This window comes from Staurois parvus, unplaced genomic scaffold, assembly GCF_062004578.1.
Source record: "Staurois parvus isolate SC_StPar_1 unplaced genomic scaffold, SC_StPar_1.0 ptg003123l, whole genome shotgun sequence".
In the NCBI taxonomy this organism is placed as follows: domain Eukaryota; kingdom Metazoa; phylum Chordata; class Amphibia; order Anura; family Ranidae; genus Staurois; species Staurois parvus.
In genome coordinates, this window is record NW_028320919.1 from 36,952 (window position 1) to 56,150 (window position 19,199).

Here is a 19,199-nt window from a genome sequence, read left to right on the forward strand (position 1 = left end):
CTAATTGGTGAAGTGCAAGTCCACATCCTTCAAGAGCAAAGGGCATCACCAGCACATCACAAGCTCAGCTAAGAACCATTTATTAGTCACAAGAAGGAAAGTGTGACATTTCGGAGCCCCTTCAGCAGGCAAACAGTGAAGGAAAGGCTGCTCTGTTCTCCGAATGGCTGAGCTCGTGATGTGCTGGTGACACTCTTTGCTCTTAAGGATGCTAGACAATGCCATCCGCCTTCTGCTCACAACTAGGCCCCACACCCAGGCCATCTTTTCTTTACGACAGGTTCTCTTTAAATAAGAACCTTGTACAGAAGACTTTTTTTTGAAGGAGAGAAAATAGTAGAACAATTGTCTCCTTTATACCAGAGATATTTTCACAACCACAAGCGTTCCTTTATTCTTCTGGATACAATGTGTTCCATTTTCATCCTCTGAAAACATGAAGGTTCCACAGATCAAAGAGAACCTGTTGCCCTTTCCTCCCACCGTACCTTTTTGTTTCATAGAGCCTGGTATTTTAGGTTGATTTAGTGAGGAATAAGTTCAGCTACAGATGTGAGAGAGAAGATGAATGATACAACCTACACTATACAGACGTATGAACACCTGACCACCACGCCTGTATGAGCTTGGTGGACATCCAGTTCCAAAACTTGGAGGAGGACGTTTGCTTTATTTACAACATTCCTTCTTCTCTGGGTCGTCGCTAGAGACCTTCACAACATGGGGGCCCTACTGATAGCTACACTATATGAACAAGAGCATATGGACACTTGATCATCATGTCTCTATGAGCTTGCTGGACATCCAGTTCCAAAACCTGAAAGTGGTTGTTGGCCTTAATCCCAACTCGCCTTCTTTGGGTCAACACCAGATACTTTCCCAGCATGGGGGGGCTTACTGATAGCTACACTATATGGCCAAGAATTTGTGGACATCTGACCTTCACAACTATATGAGCTTGTTGGACATCTCATTCCAAAACCTGTGGAAGACTGAAGGGGAGGAGTCGGTATACCTGTGCAAGACTGAAGGGGAGGGGCCGCTACATTTGTGCAAGACTGGAGGGGAGGAGCTGGTACACCTGTGCAAGACTGAAGGGGAGGAGCCGCTACACTTGTGCAGGACTGAAGGGGAGGAGCCGGTACACCTGTGCAAGACTGGAGGGGAGGAGCTGGTACACCTGTGCAAGACTGAAGGGGAGGAGCCGCTACACTTGTGCAAGACTGAAGGGGAGGAGCCAGTACACCTGTGCAAGACTGGAGGGGAGGAGCCGGTACACCTGTGCAAGACTGAAGGGGAGGAGCCGCTACACTTGTGCAAGACTGAAGGGGAGGAGCCGGTACACCTGTGCAAGACTGGAGGGGAGGAGCTGGTACACCTGTGCAAGACTGAAGGGGAGGAGCCGCTACACTTGTGCAAGACTGAAGGGGAGGAGCCAGTACACCTGTGCAAGACTGGAGGGGAGGAGCCGGTACACCTGCGCAAGACTGAAGGGGAGGATTTTGGAATGAATATTCATTGTGACGGGTTCTCTTTAATCAGAATTCCTCAGTATAAGGGCAGCGGGGGAGGTGCTTTTCTCTTGTTAGTGCGGTCAGATCCGGCAGCGCATTAGCGCGGTGTCTGTGTCCGATGATAACGCGGAGTTGTATTCAGGCTGAGTAAGCTTTGTTCTGACACACAATGCAGAAATCGATGACCTTTCCTCCCTGAAAACAAAGTGAGCGATCGGCAAAAAAAAAGGCGGGTGTTCGGTTTCACCTCCCAGCTCTGGAGTGTGCGAATTAAGAGCCGCATGTGATCCTGATGGTAACATCTGCTAATGAGGAATGTGTGATGTTAGAAATTTAAAGGGTATGTACACCCCGAGAATGATTTCTTCTTATTGGCTTCCGTTTTTTCTGAACAGCGATATCATTGTGTAGATGGTCGGCGTAGACCCGGGCAGGGGGCGGGCTCATTCAGGGGTGTCAGCGGGTGCGGTCAGCTACCTGTGCAAACTCTCCATTCCTTGTCCATTACGGCCTTCTGGATTAAAAGTCATTTGGAGGCTGTCTATGGGAAGGCCCCCCACAAGGTTTAGGAGGGTGTCTATGGGAAGGTTGGACCATTCTTCCAGAAGCACATTTGTCAGGTCAGGCACTGATGTCGGGGGAGGGGCACTGATGTCGGGGGAGGAGGCCTGGCTCCCAGTCTCCGCTCTAATTCATCCCAAAGGTGTTCTATGGGGTTGAGGTCAGGACTCTGTGCAGGACAGTCAAGTTCCTCCACCCCAAACTGGCTCCTCCATGTCTTTATGGACCTTGCTTTGTGCACTGGTGGGCAGTCATGTTGGAACAGGAAGGGGCCATCCCCAAACTCCTCCCACAAAGTTGGGAGCATGAAATTGTCCAAAATGTTGCCTTAAGAGTTCCCTTCACTGGAACTAGGGGGCCAAGCCCAACCCCTGAAAAACAACCCCACACCATAATCCCCCCTCCACCAAACTTTACACTTGGCACAATGCAGTCAGGCAAGTACCGTTCTCCTGGCCACCGCCAAACCCAGACATGTCCATCGGATTGCCAGACAGAGAAGTGTGATTGGTCACTCCAGAGAACACGCCTCCACTGCTCCAGTGGCGGCGTGCTTTACACCACGGCATCCGCCGCTTTGCATTGCACTTGGTGATGGAAGGCTTGGATGCAGCTGCTCGGCCATGGAAACCCATTCCATGAAGCTCTCTACGCACTGTTGTTGGGCTCATCTGAAGGCCACACCAAGTTTGGAGGTCTTTAGCTATTGACTCTGCAGACAGTTGGCGACTTCTGCGCACTGTGCGCTTCAGCATGCGCTGACCCCGCTCTGTCATGTGACGTGGCCTACCACTTGGTGGCTGAGTGGCTGTTGTTCCCAGTTGCTTCCACTTTGTTATAATCCCACTAACAGTTGAGCGTGGAATATTTAGTAGCCAGGAAATGTCACGGATGGACTTATTGCCCAGGTGGCCACCTATCACGGGACCACGCTTGGAGTCACTGAGCTCCTGAGAGCGACCCATTCTTTCACCAATGTTTGTAGAAGCAGTCTGCATGCCTAGGGGCTTGATTGTATACACCTGTGTCCATGGAGGGGATTGGAACACCTGAATCACATGATATGGAGGGGATTGGAACACCTGAATCACATGATATGGAGGGGATTGGAACACCTGAATCACATGATTGGAGGGGATTGGAACACCTGAATCATATGATATGGAGGGGATTGGGACACCTGAATCACATGATTGGGAGGGGATTGGAACACCTGAATCACATGATTTGGAGGGGATTGGAACACCTGAATCACATGATTTGGAGGGGATTGGAACACCTGAATCACATGATATGGAGGGGATTGGAACACCTGAATTTCATGATATGGAGGGGATTGGAACACCTGAATCACATGATATGGAGGGGATTGGAACACCTGAATCACATGATTTGGAGGGGATTGGAACACCTGAATTACATGATATGGAGGGGATTGGATAACACCCCCCCACCCCCCCGTACAGCATGCCTGTCCTCCAATGGTCAGACTTGTGATGACACGCCCCCCTCCTGCACAGCCTGCCTGTCCTCCAATGGCCAGACTTCTGATGACACGCCCCCCTCCTGCACAGCCTGCCTGTCCTCCAATGGTCAGACTTCTGATGACACGCCCCCCTCCTGCACAGCCTGCCTGTCCTCCAATGGCCAGACTTCTGATGACACGCCCCCCCTCCTGCACAGCCTGCCTGTCCTCCAATGGTCAGACTTCTGATGACACGCCCCCCAGCTATACTCTAAATATGACCATTTCCTGTGTCGGATCTCCGCTGTCTCTCTGTATCTCTCATCCTACTTTCTGTATTTCTAATGATTCTAGTCATGTATTGGAATAAAAATGGGATTTTTTTTTTTTTAAGAATGTTGTGATTGGTTGTCGGACGAACTCTTCCAAAGTTCCTCGGGGAGTTTTGTATTTGAGAGTTCCGGCGTATCGGGGACCGAGCTGCACCGCCATCCCTTGTACCGCGGTCCCTCTGTATGGCACCCCAAGCATGGGTAGCAAATGTGCCAATATGTGCGCTGCAAAAAATGCCCGATGCACCGCGACTGAAACGGTTCTGGATCTACTTTTGGTGCGTTTGTGAACTTCGAGTGAATGGGCTGCCTCAGGCATGGCGTGCGTTAGCACAAAAACGTTCCGGTGCGAATGGGACCTCGGGAACAATCCAGCCTGACCGGAAATAAGGGGGTGGGGAGGATGGACAGAAGTTCCTCTTTAAATACCAAGATTCTTTTTTTTCAGCAGAGCAGCTAAGAAGAGACTGGTAAACATGAAAGGGAGAATACATTTAACTCCGAACGTGAAGATGCTGAATCTTTAGATACAATATTTTATATTCACATTTCTATTTTTTCTTTAAATTTCTTTAAAACGTACTTTAAAAAATAAGGAAGTTACTCCCTTTAGAACAGTGATCTCCAAACTGCGGCCCACGGGCCAGATGTGGCCCTTTGCTTGCATTTATCCGATCCTTGGGGCACTTTTTCTCCCACTGACACCAATGATGGGACACTATTCCTCCCACTGACACCAATGATGGGACACTATTCCTCCCACTGACACCAATGATGGGACACTATTCCTCCCACTGACACCAATGATGGGGCACTATTCCTCCCGCTGACACCAATGATGGGGCACTATTCCTTCCACTGACACTAATGATGGGGCACTATTCCTCCCACTGACACCAATGATGGGGCACTATTCCTCCCACTGACACCAATGATGGGGCACTATTCTTCCCACTGACACCAATGATGGGACACTATTCCTCCCACTGACACCAATGATGGGACACTATTCCTCCCGCTGACACCAATGATGGGGCACTATTCCTCCCACTGACACCTATGATGGGGCACTATTCCTTCCGCTGACACCAATGATGGGACACTATTCCTCCCGCTGACACCAATGATGGGACACTATTCCTTCCGCTGACACCAATGATGGGGCACTATTCCTCCCGCTGACACCAATGATGGGGCACTATTCCTCCCGCTGACACCAATGATGGGGCACTATTCCTCCACTGACACCAATGATTGGCACTATTCCTCCCACTGACACCAATGATGGGGCACTATTCCTCCCACTGACACCAATGATGGGGCACTATTCCTCCCACTGACACCAATGATGGGGCACTATTCCTCCCACTGATACCAACGATGGGGCACTGTTCCTCTGACTGACACCAATGATGGGGCATGACTCCTCCCACTGACACCAATGATGGGGCACTATTCCTCCCACTGATACCAATGATGGGACACTATTCCTCCCACTGACACCAATGATGGGACACTATTCCTCCCACTGACACCAATGATGGGGCACTATTCCTCCCACTGACACCGATGATGGGGCACTATTCCTCTACTGACACCAATGATGGGGCACTATTCCTCTACTGACACCAATGATGGGGCACTATTCCTCCCACTGACACCAATGATGGGGCGCTATTCCTCTACTGACACCAATGATGGGGCACTATTCCTCCCACTGACACCAATGATGGGGCACTATTCCTCCCACTGACACCAATGATGGGGCACTATTCCTCTACTGACACCAATGACCAATGATGGGGCACTATTCCTCCCACTGACACCAATGATGGGGCATGACTCCTCCCACTGACATCAATGATGGGGCACTATTCCTCCCACTGATACCAACGATGGGGCACTATTCCTTCCACTGACACCAATGATGGGGCACTATTCCTCCACTGACACCAATGATTGGCACTATTCCTCCCACTGACACCAATGATGGGGCACTATTCCTCCCACTGACACCAATGATGGGGCACTATTCCTCCCACTGACACCAATGATGGGGCACTATTCCTCCCACTGATACCAACGATGGGGCACTGTTCCTCTGACTGACACCAATGATGGGGCATGACTCCTCCCACTGACACCAATGATGGGGCACTATTCCTCCCACTGATACCAATGATGGGACACTATTCCTCCCACTGACACCAATGATGGGACACTATTCCTCCCACTGACACCAATGATGGGGCACTATTCCTCCCACTGACACCGATGATGGGGCACTATTCCTCTACTGACACCAATGATGGGGCACTATTCCTCTACTGACACCAATGATGGGGCACTATTCCTCCCACTGACACCAATGATGGGGCGCTATTCCTCTACTGACACCAATGATGGGGCACTATTCCTCCCACTGACACCAATGATGGGGCACTATTCCTCCCACTGACACCAATGATGGGGCACTATTCCTCTACTGACACCAATGACCAATGATGGGGCACTATTCCTCCCACTGACACCAATGATGGGGCATGACTCCTCCCACTGACATCAATGATGGGGCACTATTCCTCCCACTGACACCAATGATTGGGCATGACTCCTCCCACTGACACCAATGATGGGGCATTATTCCTCCCACTGACCACCAAGCCTAGTGTATGGATTACTCCCACCGTTGCTCGTGCATTTTCTGCTCCCATTGGTCACAATCTGGCCCCCCTAAAGTCTGAAGTCAGTAATCTGGCCGTTGGTGTCACACATTTGGGGCCCCCGGATGTGGAACATAAAGACGTTTAGAAGTTCGATGAGCTCACAATAGATCCGGAATTGTACGTGGAATGGAATATTCTGGGATGGCTCGGGTCTGTCACAGGCGGCTGGAAAGTCCCTTCCACAGTTTGCAGTCCTGTCAGCGGGACTCTTCACGAGCGGCAGAGCGAGGAACACGCACAACGCAGGAAGAAAAAAGTCGTCCATCAACAGATCGCTTTCATCCTCCGGAGATCTGCCAGCCGTCCGACAACGAGAAACGAGAAAACGAGAAACGAGAAAACGAGACGCGACTTTCCTTTAAATAAATGTTTTATTCAATATTTCCAGAAACAAAAATATACAAACAGACAAAACACATCGCAGAGAACAAATTTTACAAGTTTTCCTGGTCGATTTTAAATAGCGCACACGCACTCTTCTGGAAACCAGCACGGGATTGGCTCCTGCTGAGGAGGGCGGAGAGAAACGCAGGAAACCGACTTCTCCCCCCCCTCCCCCGCAGAACCAGGTCATTCACGCCACAATCGCACATTCACACCCAAAAACAGTGTAAAAAGAACATTCTTTACATCATTTATTATACAGGAAGTCGGGGATAATGGAGACGCAGAAATATCGATTCGCTTTACCAGGCGGCGGGCGCTACGCCGCGATTATCGCTGAAATGAGGGACTAGGAGACCGCCGATTGGCTTACTCAAGAAAGCGGCGACAATTACGGCACACAACCTGCGCCAGACCAGCAGAGGGCGCCTCACTGAAACCTGAGCCGTGATAGGGCCGTGTCGATTGGTTGGTACGGGTTAGGAAGCTAAATTCTGATTGGTTGATGGGAGATATCATAAGTTCTGATTGGTTTGCAGGAGCTATGACATTAATTTCTGATTGATTGCTGGAGGTTATGATGCTAAATTCTGATTGGTTGGTAGGGGTTAGGAAGCTAAATTCTGATGTGTTGGTGGGAGATATCATAAGTTCTGATTGGTTTGCAGGAGTTATGACACTAAATTCTGATTGGTTGGTGGGGGATATGAAGCTAAATTCTAATTGCTTGTTATGGGTTATGACATAAAATTCTGATTGGTTGCTATGTGTTATGACATTAAATTCTGATTGGTTGCTATGGGTTATGACATAAAATTCTGATTGGTTGAGGGGCGGTTGTGATGATAAATTCTATCTGGTTCCCAGGGTCGCACTTTGCTTTCTTGAGTAAGCCGGGTAGCAGTCTGTGAAGGCACAGGGATACCGGAGAGCAGGAAGGCAGCAGCTGAACTCCTTATTGCCCTAAGAATAGAAAAACAAACTTTATATATTGCCATGAAGATAGAAGTGGAGCTGCAGCCTTTCTCAGCCGAGGAGCTGCTGTCAGGGTACCATCCGGGGAGGGGGGGGGGGGCTCTCAAAAATGAGATGAAACTAAAAAAAAAAAATCTACACACCAGCCTTTCCCCACCGAGGTGCCATCCTCAGGGGCACTACCAGCCGGGAGATTTCTGTGACATCATTGCCTATATATATAGTCATGACCATATTTGGTCAGTGATGTCAGCCAACATGCCCCACCCCTTTGTGTAGCAGGCGGCCGAGGTGAGAGTCCAGCGGGAACACATCATCTCAGCACGTCATCACGTTGTATGTTGGCAGGTTGTCAGGAGTCATTCATTGTGATGGAGGAAGTGGTGGTGGACACCATGGGGTGTTGTATGTTGGCTGGTTCATTCATTGTGATGGTGGAAGTGGTGGTGGACACCATGGGGTGTTGTATGTTGGCTGGTTCATTCATTGTGATGGTGGAAGTGGTGGTGGACACCATGGGGTGTTGTATGTTGGCCGGTTCATTCATTGTGATGGTGGAAGTGGTGGTGGACACCATGGGGTGTTGTATGTTGGCCGGTTCATTCATTGTGAAGGTGGAAGTGGTGGTGGACACCATGGGGTGTTGTATGTTGTCAGGAGTCATTCATTGTGAAGGTGGAAGTGGTGGTGGACACCACGGGGTGTTGTAGTTGGCCGGTTCATTCATTGTGATGGTGGAAGTGGTGGTGGACACCATGGGGTGTTGTATGTTGGCCGGTTCATTCATTGTGATGGTGGAAGTGGTGGTGGACACCATGGGGTGTTGTATGTTGGCCGGTTTATTCATTGTGATGGTGGAAGTGGTGGTGGACACCATGGGGTGTTGTATGTTGTCAGGAGTCATTCATTGTGATGGTGGAAGTGGTGGTGGACACCATGGGGTGTTGTATGTTGGCTGGTTCATTCATTGTGAAGGTGGAAGTGGTGGTGGACACCATGGGGTGTTGTATGTTGGCCGGTTCATTCATTGTGATGGTGGAAGTGGTGGTGGACACCATGGGGTGTTGTATGTTGGCCGGTTCATTCATTGTGATGATGGAAGTGGTGGTGGACACCATGGGGTGTTGTATATTGGCCGGTTCATTCATTGTGAAGGTGGAAGTGGTGGTGGACACCATGGGGTGTTGTATGTTGTCAGGAGTCATTCATTGTGATGGTGGAAGTGGTGGTGGACACCATGGGGTGTTGTATGTTGTCAGGAGTCATTCATTGTGATGGTGGAAGTGGTGGTGGACACCATGGGGTGTTGTATGTTGGCCGGTTCATTCATTGTGATGGTGGAAGTGGTGGTGGACACCATGGGGTGTTGTATGTTGGCCGGTTCATTCATTGTGATGGTGGAAGTGGTGGTGGACGCCATGGGCTGTTTTATGTTGGCCAGTTCATTCATTGTGAAGGTGGAAGTGGTGGTGGACGCCATGGGCTGTTTTATGTTGGCCAGTTCATTCATTGTGATGGTGGAAGTGGTGGTGGACGCCATGGGCTGTTTTATGTTGGCCAGTTCATTCATTGTGATGGTGGAAGTGGTGGTGGACACCGCAGGTGTTTTTTTGGGGGTTTTAGGCCCCTTTCCAATGTGGGAGGCATGTGTTCCTGGTGTGGTTTGGGGGTGCGCATGTTCCCTTCCCTGGCCAGCCAGATTCTGGTGTAGATTTTGGGCAACCCCCTCCCCCAATATAGTTTTTTTCTCCTGTTGCATGGGGTCCCCCTTAAAATTGTAATCAAGGATAAGGGTTTGGCCTGGATTTTGGAAGCTCTCACATCATTTTTATCTTTTTCCATTTTACACTGAGGTCCCTCAAGATCTTAAATACTTTTAAAGGGCGCCGTAAAGGTTAAGAAACACCGTTCCGGTGCACACGCTAAAGGCAGCCATTTTTTTGCGCCCTGGGCCATCACAATTTGGTCTACTGGCTGGTGACCTCATATGGACACAAGATTCCCAATTTCGGTCCTATGAGCCCATTTTTGGAGGCCTAGAATTGGGATAGGAAGAGAATTCCTTCTGCTTTAAGGCCTAGTTTTTACCACCCCAAGTTGTGAAGGCAGGAGGAGGGGCGGACTGACAATTCATGGGGTCCCTGGGCAATAGGGGATCATGGGGCCCCTGTGTCCTTGCCCACACCCAAAAAAGCCTATGAAAAAGCCAAGGAAAGGTACCAGGGGCATCTCATGGGGCCCCCTACTGACCCCGGGCCCTCCCAGTCGAGCTGTGATCTTCAAAAGGATTCCGCAGGCTTTAAAGATAATCTTCCTGTTTTCTCAGCAACAAATCCCTCAGACACACCTACAGGTTCGTCCTTCTGGGAGATACAGCGTTTCAAAATGGCTGCCTTCAGCACCCGCGCGGCAAACGGCGCCCCTTGAAAGGAAAGACTGCAGCAAAAATGTAACGCCACGGTGTCCTGTCATTGACTAAACTTGACCTCATCCTGACAGCTGACCCTCCATGCGTGTGATTGGCTGCTGGCGAGGGCCGTGGGATCCTAAGGGGCGGGGTCAGCGGTATTTTGAAGCCTTCGGCCTGGTATAGGTCCGTCCCCGCGGGAAGGTTGTTCGTGGCAGCCGTGGCTTTGTACAAAGAACCTTCGTCAGGCACAAGTCAGATAAGTCGTTGATGCAGCCGATTCCTCGGGAGGGCGAATTCCAGATGGTCGTCGGATTGAGGGGGTCTCACCATTGGCTGTACGGGGAATTCGACTAAAACAGAAGGAAAGAAAAATGTAAAATTTCATTTCAAGAATTCCACAAGCCGCAAAAGTACGTTTTCATTTCAATTTTATTACAAAGAAGAAGAAGCAGAGAAAAAAAGATGAAAGATGAAATTATATATATATTATTATTATACAGGATTTATGGCGCCAACAGTGTGCTCAGCGCTGTACAATATAACGGGAGACAATACAGCAACAATACAGATCAATACAAGAGGGAAAGGAGGGGCTGATCCTGGGAGCTTACAATCTAAGGGGGAGGGGCTGATCCTGGGAGCTTACAATCTAAGAGGGAGGGCCTGATCCTGGGAGTTTACAATCTAAGGGGGAGGGGCTGATCCTGGGAGCTTACAATCTAAGAGGGAGGGGCTGATCCTGGGAGCTTACAATCTAAGAGGGAGGGGCTGATCCTGGGAGCTTACAATCTAAGAGGGAGGGGCTGATCCTGGGAGTTTACAATCTAAGGGGGAGGGGCTGATCCTGGGAGCTTACAATCTAAGAGGGAGGGGCTGATCCTGGGAGTTTACAATCTAAGAGGGAGGGGCTGATCCTGGGAGTTTACAATCTAAGAGGGAGGGCCTGATCCTGAGAGTTTACAATCTAAGAGGGAGGGCCTGATCCTGGGAGTTTACAATCTAAGAGGGAGGGCCTGATCCTGGGAGCTGACAATCTAAGAGGGAGGGCCTGATCCTGGCAGTTTACAATCTAAGAGGGAGGGGCTGATCCTGGGAGTTTACAATCTAAGAGGGAGGGGCTGATCCTGGGAGCTTACAATCTAGGAGGGAGGGGCTGATCCTGGGAGTTTACAATCTAGGAGGGAGGGCCTGATCCTGGGAGTTTACAATCTAGGAGGGAGGGGCTGATCCTGGGAGCTTACAATCTAGGAGGGAGGGGCTGATCCTGGGAGCTGACAATCTCAGAGGGAGGGGCTGATCCTGGGATCTTACAATCTAAGAGGGAGGGCCTGATCCTGGGAGTTTACAATCTAGGAGGGAGGGGCTGATCCTGGGAGCTGACAATCTCAGAGGGAGGGGCTGATCCTGGGAGCTTACAGTCTAAGAGGGAGGGGCTGATCCTGGGAGCTTACAATCTAAGAGGGAGGGGCTGATCCTGGGAGCTTACAATCTAGGAGGGAGGGGCTGATCCTGGGAGTTTACAATCTAAGAGGGAGGGCCTGATCCTGGGAGCTGACAATCTAAGAGGGAGGGCCTGATCCTGGCAGTTTACAATCTAAGAGGGAGGGACTGATCCTGGGAGTTTACAATCTAAGAGGGAGGGGCTGATCCTGGGAGCTTACAATCTAGGAGGGAGGGGCTGATCCTGGGAGTTTACAATCTAGGAGGGAGGGGCTGATCCTGGGAGCTTACAATCTAGGAGGGAGGGGCTGATCCTGGGAGCTGACAATCTCAGAGGGAGGGGCTGATCCTGGGATTTTACAATCTAAGAGGGAGGGCCTGATCCTGGGAGCTGACAATCTCAGAGGGAGGGGCTGATCCTGGGAGCTTACAGTCTAAGAGGGAGGGGCTGATCCTGGGAGCTTACAATCTAAGAGGGAGGGGCTGATCCTGGGAGCTTACAGTCTAAGAGGGAGGGGCTGATCCTGGGAGTTTACAATCTAGGAGGGAGGGGCTGATCCTGGGAGCTTACAGTCTAAGAGGGAGGGGCTGATCCTGGGAGTTTACAATCTAGGAGGGAGGGGCTGATCCTGGGAGCTTACAATCTAAGAGGGAGGGGCTGATCCTGGGAGCTTACAATCTAGGAGATTATATATATAAAATGATTAATATACATTAATGCGATATAATATATTAACACACATTAATGATTGTATTTACATATATAAATATATATAATAATTAATGATAATAATATTAATAAAACATTATTATAAAGAAGAAGAAATAAAAATGTATATATATATATATAAATTTTAATTAATGAGATATATTGATGCACATTAATAATTGTATATATATATAATTAGTATTAATAATAGTAATATTAATACATTATTATAAAGAATAAGAAAGAAGCAGAGAAAAAAAGAAGTAAGAAGAAGAAATTATATCTATATATAAATATTTAATGATTGATATAAATTAATTATATATCTATATAAAATGATTCTTGGGGAGTTAATAAAACCCATCCGGTGTGCATGAGGCCCAAGGGGTACAAGTCCAGGCAGTGCTGACTGAGAGGGTGACGTTCTGCTTTAGTAATATATACATAGAATATTTTCCCATTATTTGTTTCTTCTGCTGGTTTCGATTGTTGCATCACAAATCCCTTCCCCCTCGTCCAGAACTTCTTCATTTTTTCAAGTTTCATTGTTAATAGGACAAATTACACCAAAACTGGATTTTTACAAAATCTACGTTAATACTGTTTTAAAAGATCGGCCTAACTGCAAAAAAAAAAAATATTTTTCTTAATTTTTTTTGTCTTTAGATTGCTTATACAATATTGTTTTGCAAGACAATGTAAGCAAAATAAAGCTTCAACTGTTGAAAAAACAAACAAACTATCACTGTGCAACCTAAGGGGTTAATCCTCCGCACTGTGTAAAACCGCAGTTTGATCCTGTCTTCTCTGATCCTCCCCTTCCTCCAGTGCCCCTCCTCTTATCTCCTGACAGGAAATAACAGGAGACACTCTGCACATGCTCAGTTTGGTGTGTATTGCTAGAGAGGGTTTTTTTTTTCCCATGGGAGACTGCATGTGATCAGCACAGAGCCAATCAGCAGATATATTGAATGCGGGGTCCGGGGAGAGTGGATATAGTGAATGCGGGGTCCAGGGAGAGCGGATATAGTGAATGCGGGGTCCGGGGAGAGCGGATATAGTGAATACGGGGTACGGGGAGAGCGGATATGGTGAATGCGGGGTACGGGGAGAGCGGATATGGTGAATGCGGGGTCCGGGGAGAGCGGATATAGTGAATGCGGGGTCCGGGGAGAGCGGATATGGTGAATGCGGGGTCCGGGGAGAGCGGATATAGTGAATGCGGGGTCCGGGGAGAGCGGATATAGTGAATGCGGGGTCCGGGGAGAGCGGATATAGCGAATGCAGGGTCCGGGGAGAGAGGATATAGGGAATGCGGGGTCCGGGGAGAGCGGATATAGTGAATGCGGGGTCCGGGGAGAGCGGATATAGTGAATGCAGGGTCCGGGGAGAGCGGATATAGTGAATGCGGGGTCCGGGGAGAGCGGATATAGTGAATGCGGGGTCCGGGGAGAGCGGATATAGTGAATGCGGGGTCCGGGGAGAGCGGATATAGTGAATGCGGGGTCCGGGGAGAGCGGATATAGTGAATGCGGGGTCCGGGGAGAGCGGATATAGTGAATGCGGGGTCCGGGGAGAGCGGATATAGTGAATGCGGGGTCCGGGGAGAGCGGATATAGTGAATGCGGGGTCCGGGGAGAGCGGATATAGTGAATGCGGGGTCCGGGGAGAGCGGATATAGTGAATGCGGGGTCCGGGGAGAGCGGATATAGTGAATGCGGGGTCCGGGGAGAGCGGATATAGTGAATGCGGGGTCCGGGGAGAGCGGATATAGTGAATGCGGGGTGACAATCCGGAATCCTCTCCCTATCTCTGTCACTGGTGGTCATACCTGTCCGTTGTTTGCGGCGTGGCGGTTTTGATTGCTGAAGGCGTCCTCGGCCCGCAGTGTGGAGTTCCCGCTCACGGCTGGGTGGGTGTTGGCAGTGGCTCTGGGGATTATGATGTCATACGGAACTTCTGCCTGTGGACAAAGACAAGCAAAAAGGTTTAATATGAAAAAAGGCGAATCCATCGATCTCAAACCAATAACGATAAATCGCACGGAATGCGGTAAATATTCGATGCCGGAACCCTGAGCTGTGTGATTGGAGGTGGGTAGGGGGCGGAAACAAGGGATGGTGCTCGGAGGTGGGTAGGGGGCGGAAACAAGGGATGATGCTGGGAGGTGGGTAGGGGGCGGAAACAGAAGATGGTGCTGGGAGGTGGGTAGGGGGCGGAAATAAGGGATGGTGCTCGGAGATGGGTAGGGGCGGAAACAAGGGATGGTGCTCAGAGATGGGTAGGGGGCAGAAACGAGATGGTGCTCGGAGATGGGTAGGGGCGGAAACAAGGGATGGTGCTGGGAGGTGGGTAGGGGGCAGAAACAAGGGATGGTGCTGGGAGGTGGGTAGGGGGCAGAAACAAGGGATGGTGCTGGGAGGTGGGTAGGGGCGGAAACAAGGGATGGTGCTGGGAGGTGGGTAGGGGGCAGAAACAAGGGATGGTGCTCGGAGCAGGGGCAGACTGACCATTTGGAAACTTGGGCACTGCCTGAGGGCCCAGGGTCAGTAGGGGGCCCCATGAGATGCCCCTGGTACCTTTTTCATAGGCTTTTTTTGAGTTTGGGCAAGGACACAAGGGTCCCATGATCCCCTATTGCCCGGGGACCCCATGAGTTGTCAGTCTGCCCCTGGCTCGGAGGTGGGTAGGGGGCGGAAGCAAGGGATGGTGCTCGGAGGTGGGTAGGGGGCGGAAACAAGAGATGGTGCTCTGAGGTGGGTAAAGGGCGTAAACAAGGGATGGTGCTCAGAGGTGGGTAGGGGGTGGACACAAGGGATGGTGATCAGAAGTGGGTAGAGGAGGAACCAAGGATGGTGCTCGGAGGTGCGTAGGGGTGGAGACAAGGAATGGTGCTCGGAGGTGGGTAGGGGGCAGAGACAAGGGATGGTGATCGGAGGTGGGTAGGGGCAGAAACAAGGGATGGTGCTCGGAGGTGGGTAGGGGCAGAGACAAGGAATGGTGCTCGGAGGTGGGTAGGGGTGGAGACAAGGGATGGTGCTCGGAGGTGGGTAGGGGGCAGAGACAAGGGATGGTGATCGGAAGTGGGTAGGGGTGGAACCAAGGGATGGTGCTCAGAGGTGGGTAGGAACGGACACAAGGGATGGTGCTTGGAGATGGGTAGGGGGCGAAAACAAGAAATGGTGCTAGGAGGTGGGTAGGGGGCGGAAACAAGGGATGGTATTCGGAGGTGGGTAGGGGGCAGAGACAAGGATGGTGCTCAGAGGTGGGTAGGGGGCAGAGACAAGGGATGGTGCTCGGAGGTGGGTAGGGGGCAGAGACAAGGGATGGTGCTCGGAGGTGGGTAGGGGGCAGAGACAAGGGATGGTGCTCGGAGGTGGGTAGGGGGCGGAGACAAGGGATGGTGCTCGGAGGTGGGTAGGGGGTGGACACAAGGGATGGTGCTCGGAGGTGGGTAGGGGCAGAGACAAGGATGGTGCTCAGAGGTGGGTAGGGGGTGGAGACAAGGGATGGTGCTCGGAGGTGGGTAGGGGCGGAGACAAGGGATGGTGCTCGGAGGTGGGTAGGGGCGGAGACAAGGGATGGTGCTCGGAGGTGGGTAGGGGCAGAGACAAGGGATGGTGCTCGGAGGTGGGTGGGGTGGAGACAAGGGATGGTGCTCGGAGGTGGGTGGGGTGGAGAGAAGGGGTGGCTTGGAATGAGAGAATTCCTGAACCTAATCTCTGAGAAAGCTACATATATCTACACACACAGTATACATAGTGTATATAAATATATATATATATAAAATGAATATTATGGATATTATTATAAATATTGTTATTATTATTATTATTATTACATTATACAATATATTTTCTGGCGACAACTAAAGGGAACAAATGCCTCCAGACAGCAATGAAGACCTGACAGGGGGTCCAGCCCTCCCCCACTCTCCCAGAACACATGGAACCTTTTCATTCTCGGTGGAGGGAAGTTCAGAGCCCCATAAAACGATCCTTCCTTTCTGAACGGCTACAACGTATCAAACAAGATGGTTCTCGTTGGCCGGTCGCAGACGTCCCGATCTATTCTGGGAAGGTATTTATTGTACCGGAGTGGAGTGGCCCTTTAAGAAGCGGCGTCTCGGTGTTGGCAGGGCGCGGGGCCCGCCGTGAATAGTCTGCAGAGTCACCGAGTCACCGCACCGGAGAGGAAAGACATTGGCGGGGAGAGGCGCATCGCAGACGGGGGCCCCGGGCCCCAGCTTACCGTGTTCTTGTTCATGAGCGCCATCTCCGTGGGCTGGTACACGCTGCTCCTGATCTGCCCGTTGTACCCGCTGTAGGGCGACACCGGCTTCTTGGCTGCTGGAAAACAAAAGCCGAGTAACGATCACCTTGTGTGTGAACAGGACAGAATGTATCCATTGTGCGATATTCTGTACATTGTATCCGCGGGGAGCGCGTTACATTGTATCCGTGACGTCACACGTGGTGACTAACGAGAGCCGCGTACACACGGGATGAGAAAAAGACGCAAATCGCAGCTTACCTGTCCTTCGGGTGACGGCTGCATTCCTTTTCTTGTTTTCAGATTTTTTTCCCCCATTTATTTCCACCCGGTGATCCCGCCAGTAACACATTCCCTGTCATCGGGTGACAACGCTCATTCACTGCACTGTATCCACAAAGGAGCAACGTTGTCACCTTAGGACAGGAAATGCTACAGAACAGCTCCCCCCTCCTCTTCTTCTTCAGTGCTTGTCAACCTATGAGCCAAAGGGGGCCCGAAATGTGGCCCCTGACATCACCAAAGGACCCCACACGGACCTAATAGAGGAGATGAGGGTCAGAGAGTGTGGACAGGATGTAATGTTGACTGGGGATATGCTGCAGAAGACCAAGGGCCACACATCATATACCAAAGGGCCACATGCGGCCCTCGGGCCACAGGTTGGGCACCCAGGACATAGAGGGCAGGGGATGGATGGATGGAGACATGGAGGGATGGATGGAGACATGGGTGGGTGGATGGATGGATGGAGACATGGAGGGATGGATGGTTGGCGGGATGGATGGATGGAGACATGGAGGGGTGGATGGAGACATGGTTGGATGGATGGTTGGAGGGATGGATGGATGGAGACATGGAGGGATGGATGCATGGATGGAGACATGGTTGGATGGATGGATGGTTGGAGGGATGGATGGAGATATGGGTGGGTGGATGGATGGATGGAGACATGGTTGGATGGAGACATGGTTGGATGGATGGTTGGAGGGATGGAGACATGGAGGGATGGATGGAGGCATGGAAGGAGGGATGGATGGATGGATGGATGGAGACATGGAGGGATGGATGGATGGTTGGAGGGATGGATGGAGATATGGGTGGGTGGATGGATGGATGGAGACATGGTTGGATGGAGACATGGTTGGATGGATAGTTGGAGGGATGGAGACATGGAGGGATGGATGGAGGCATGGAAGGAGGGATGGATGGATGGAGACATGGAGGGATGGATGGATGGATGGGGGAGATTGCTTTGAATATTAAAAATAAATAAAATAGTCTTCTCAGTCTGTGGTTGTCACCTTAGGACAGGAAATGCTACAAAACAGCAACCCCCCTCCTCCCCTTGTCAACTTATGAGCTAAAGGGCGCCTGAAATGTGGCCCCTGACATCACCAAAGGACCCCACACAGACCTAATAGAGGAGATGAGGGTCAGAGAGTGTGGACAGGAAGTATTGTTGACTGGGGATATGCTGCAGAAGACCAAGGGCCACACATCATATATCAAAGGGCCACATGCGGACCTCAGGGCACATTTTGGGCACCCAGGACATAGAGGGTGGGGGGGGGGGGGGTTGTAATCCTCAGAGTTAGCTGGCAACAATGTAACTAAGGCTAAGGCTCCGTGCACATCTGGAGATTTGGGATCAAGGGTGGAATTGCCGCGTTTCTGCTCACGATTCCAAAACGCACGGAACTCCTGGAAAGCGCACCGTGCGTGTTTGTGTGCCGTTCATTGTTAATGGCACCTAAAGCGGTTTTGCTGCGATTGAAGCTCCTGCTCCTGTTTGGGTGACGAGCTGCAGGCGAAGCGGTTCACCGCCACTGCCGCACGATCATTTGCGCGACAATCGCGGCAGAACTGCCTCCTGCTTTAGGTGCCATTAAAAACGAGTGGCACACAGACACGCACGGGGCGCTCTGACAGGAGTGCGTTGCGATTCGGAGTCGTGGGCAGAATCATGGTGATCCCAGATCACTGGGGCCTTAGCCTTATGCAGGCCATACATGGGTCGAAAATCGGCCAATTTTCACACCGTTAGTGGGTTAATTGGTCGGCTGTTTTTCGGGGTTTTGGCACATTTTTTTATCGGTCAAGTTGGAAAATTCGTGGCCGATTTTGACGATCGGCCGATTTTCCCGGCTATGATGGGCAAATCTGCCGATCGTTTTACCGATAAAAAATCTGCGCATGAGCCGTGACCTGGAAGAGGAAGAAGAATCCCAGTCCGCTGTTATATTTTATATGTCAAGTCTTGGGGTTGCAACAATGTATCTATTTGTATCTATTTGTATCCGAATAAAAACATCTGTATCCGAAATGAATACAAATAGATACAAATAGATACATTGTTGCAACCGCAAGACTTTTTCATGTCAAATATAATAGCGGAGCTCTCTGCAGGG

The 19,199-nt window shown here is 50.7% G+C and overlaps 1 protein-coding gene across 2 annotated transcripts in view; it reads right to left on the reverse strand.

Annotated features, from left to right (window-relative positions):
* Window positions 1-6,950: 6,950 nt before the first annotated feature.
* Window positions 6,951-19,199, reverse strand: part of LOC149428575 (G protein-coupled receptor family C group 5 member C-like) — a 38,441-nt gene continuing 26,192 nt past the window's right edge. The window contains exons 3-5 of one of the 2 annotated variants that reach the window (XM_089667240.1): window positions 16,768-16,862; window positions 14,348-14,479; window positions 6,951-10,717 (exon numbers count right to left, since the gene is read on the reverse strand). In XM_089667240.1, the coding sequence (XP_089523366.1) occupies window positions 10,691-10,717; window positions 14,348-14,479; window positions 16,768-16,862 (254 nt within the window). In that variant the 3' untranslated portion in view covers window positions 6,951-10,690. Of the gene's footprint in view, window positions 10,718-14,347; window positions 14,480-16,767; window positions 16,866-19,199 lie in introns of both variants that reach the window. The other variant, XM_089667239.1, reaches the window with a different exon arrangement.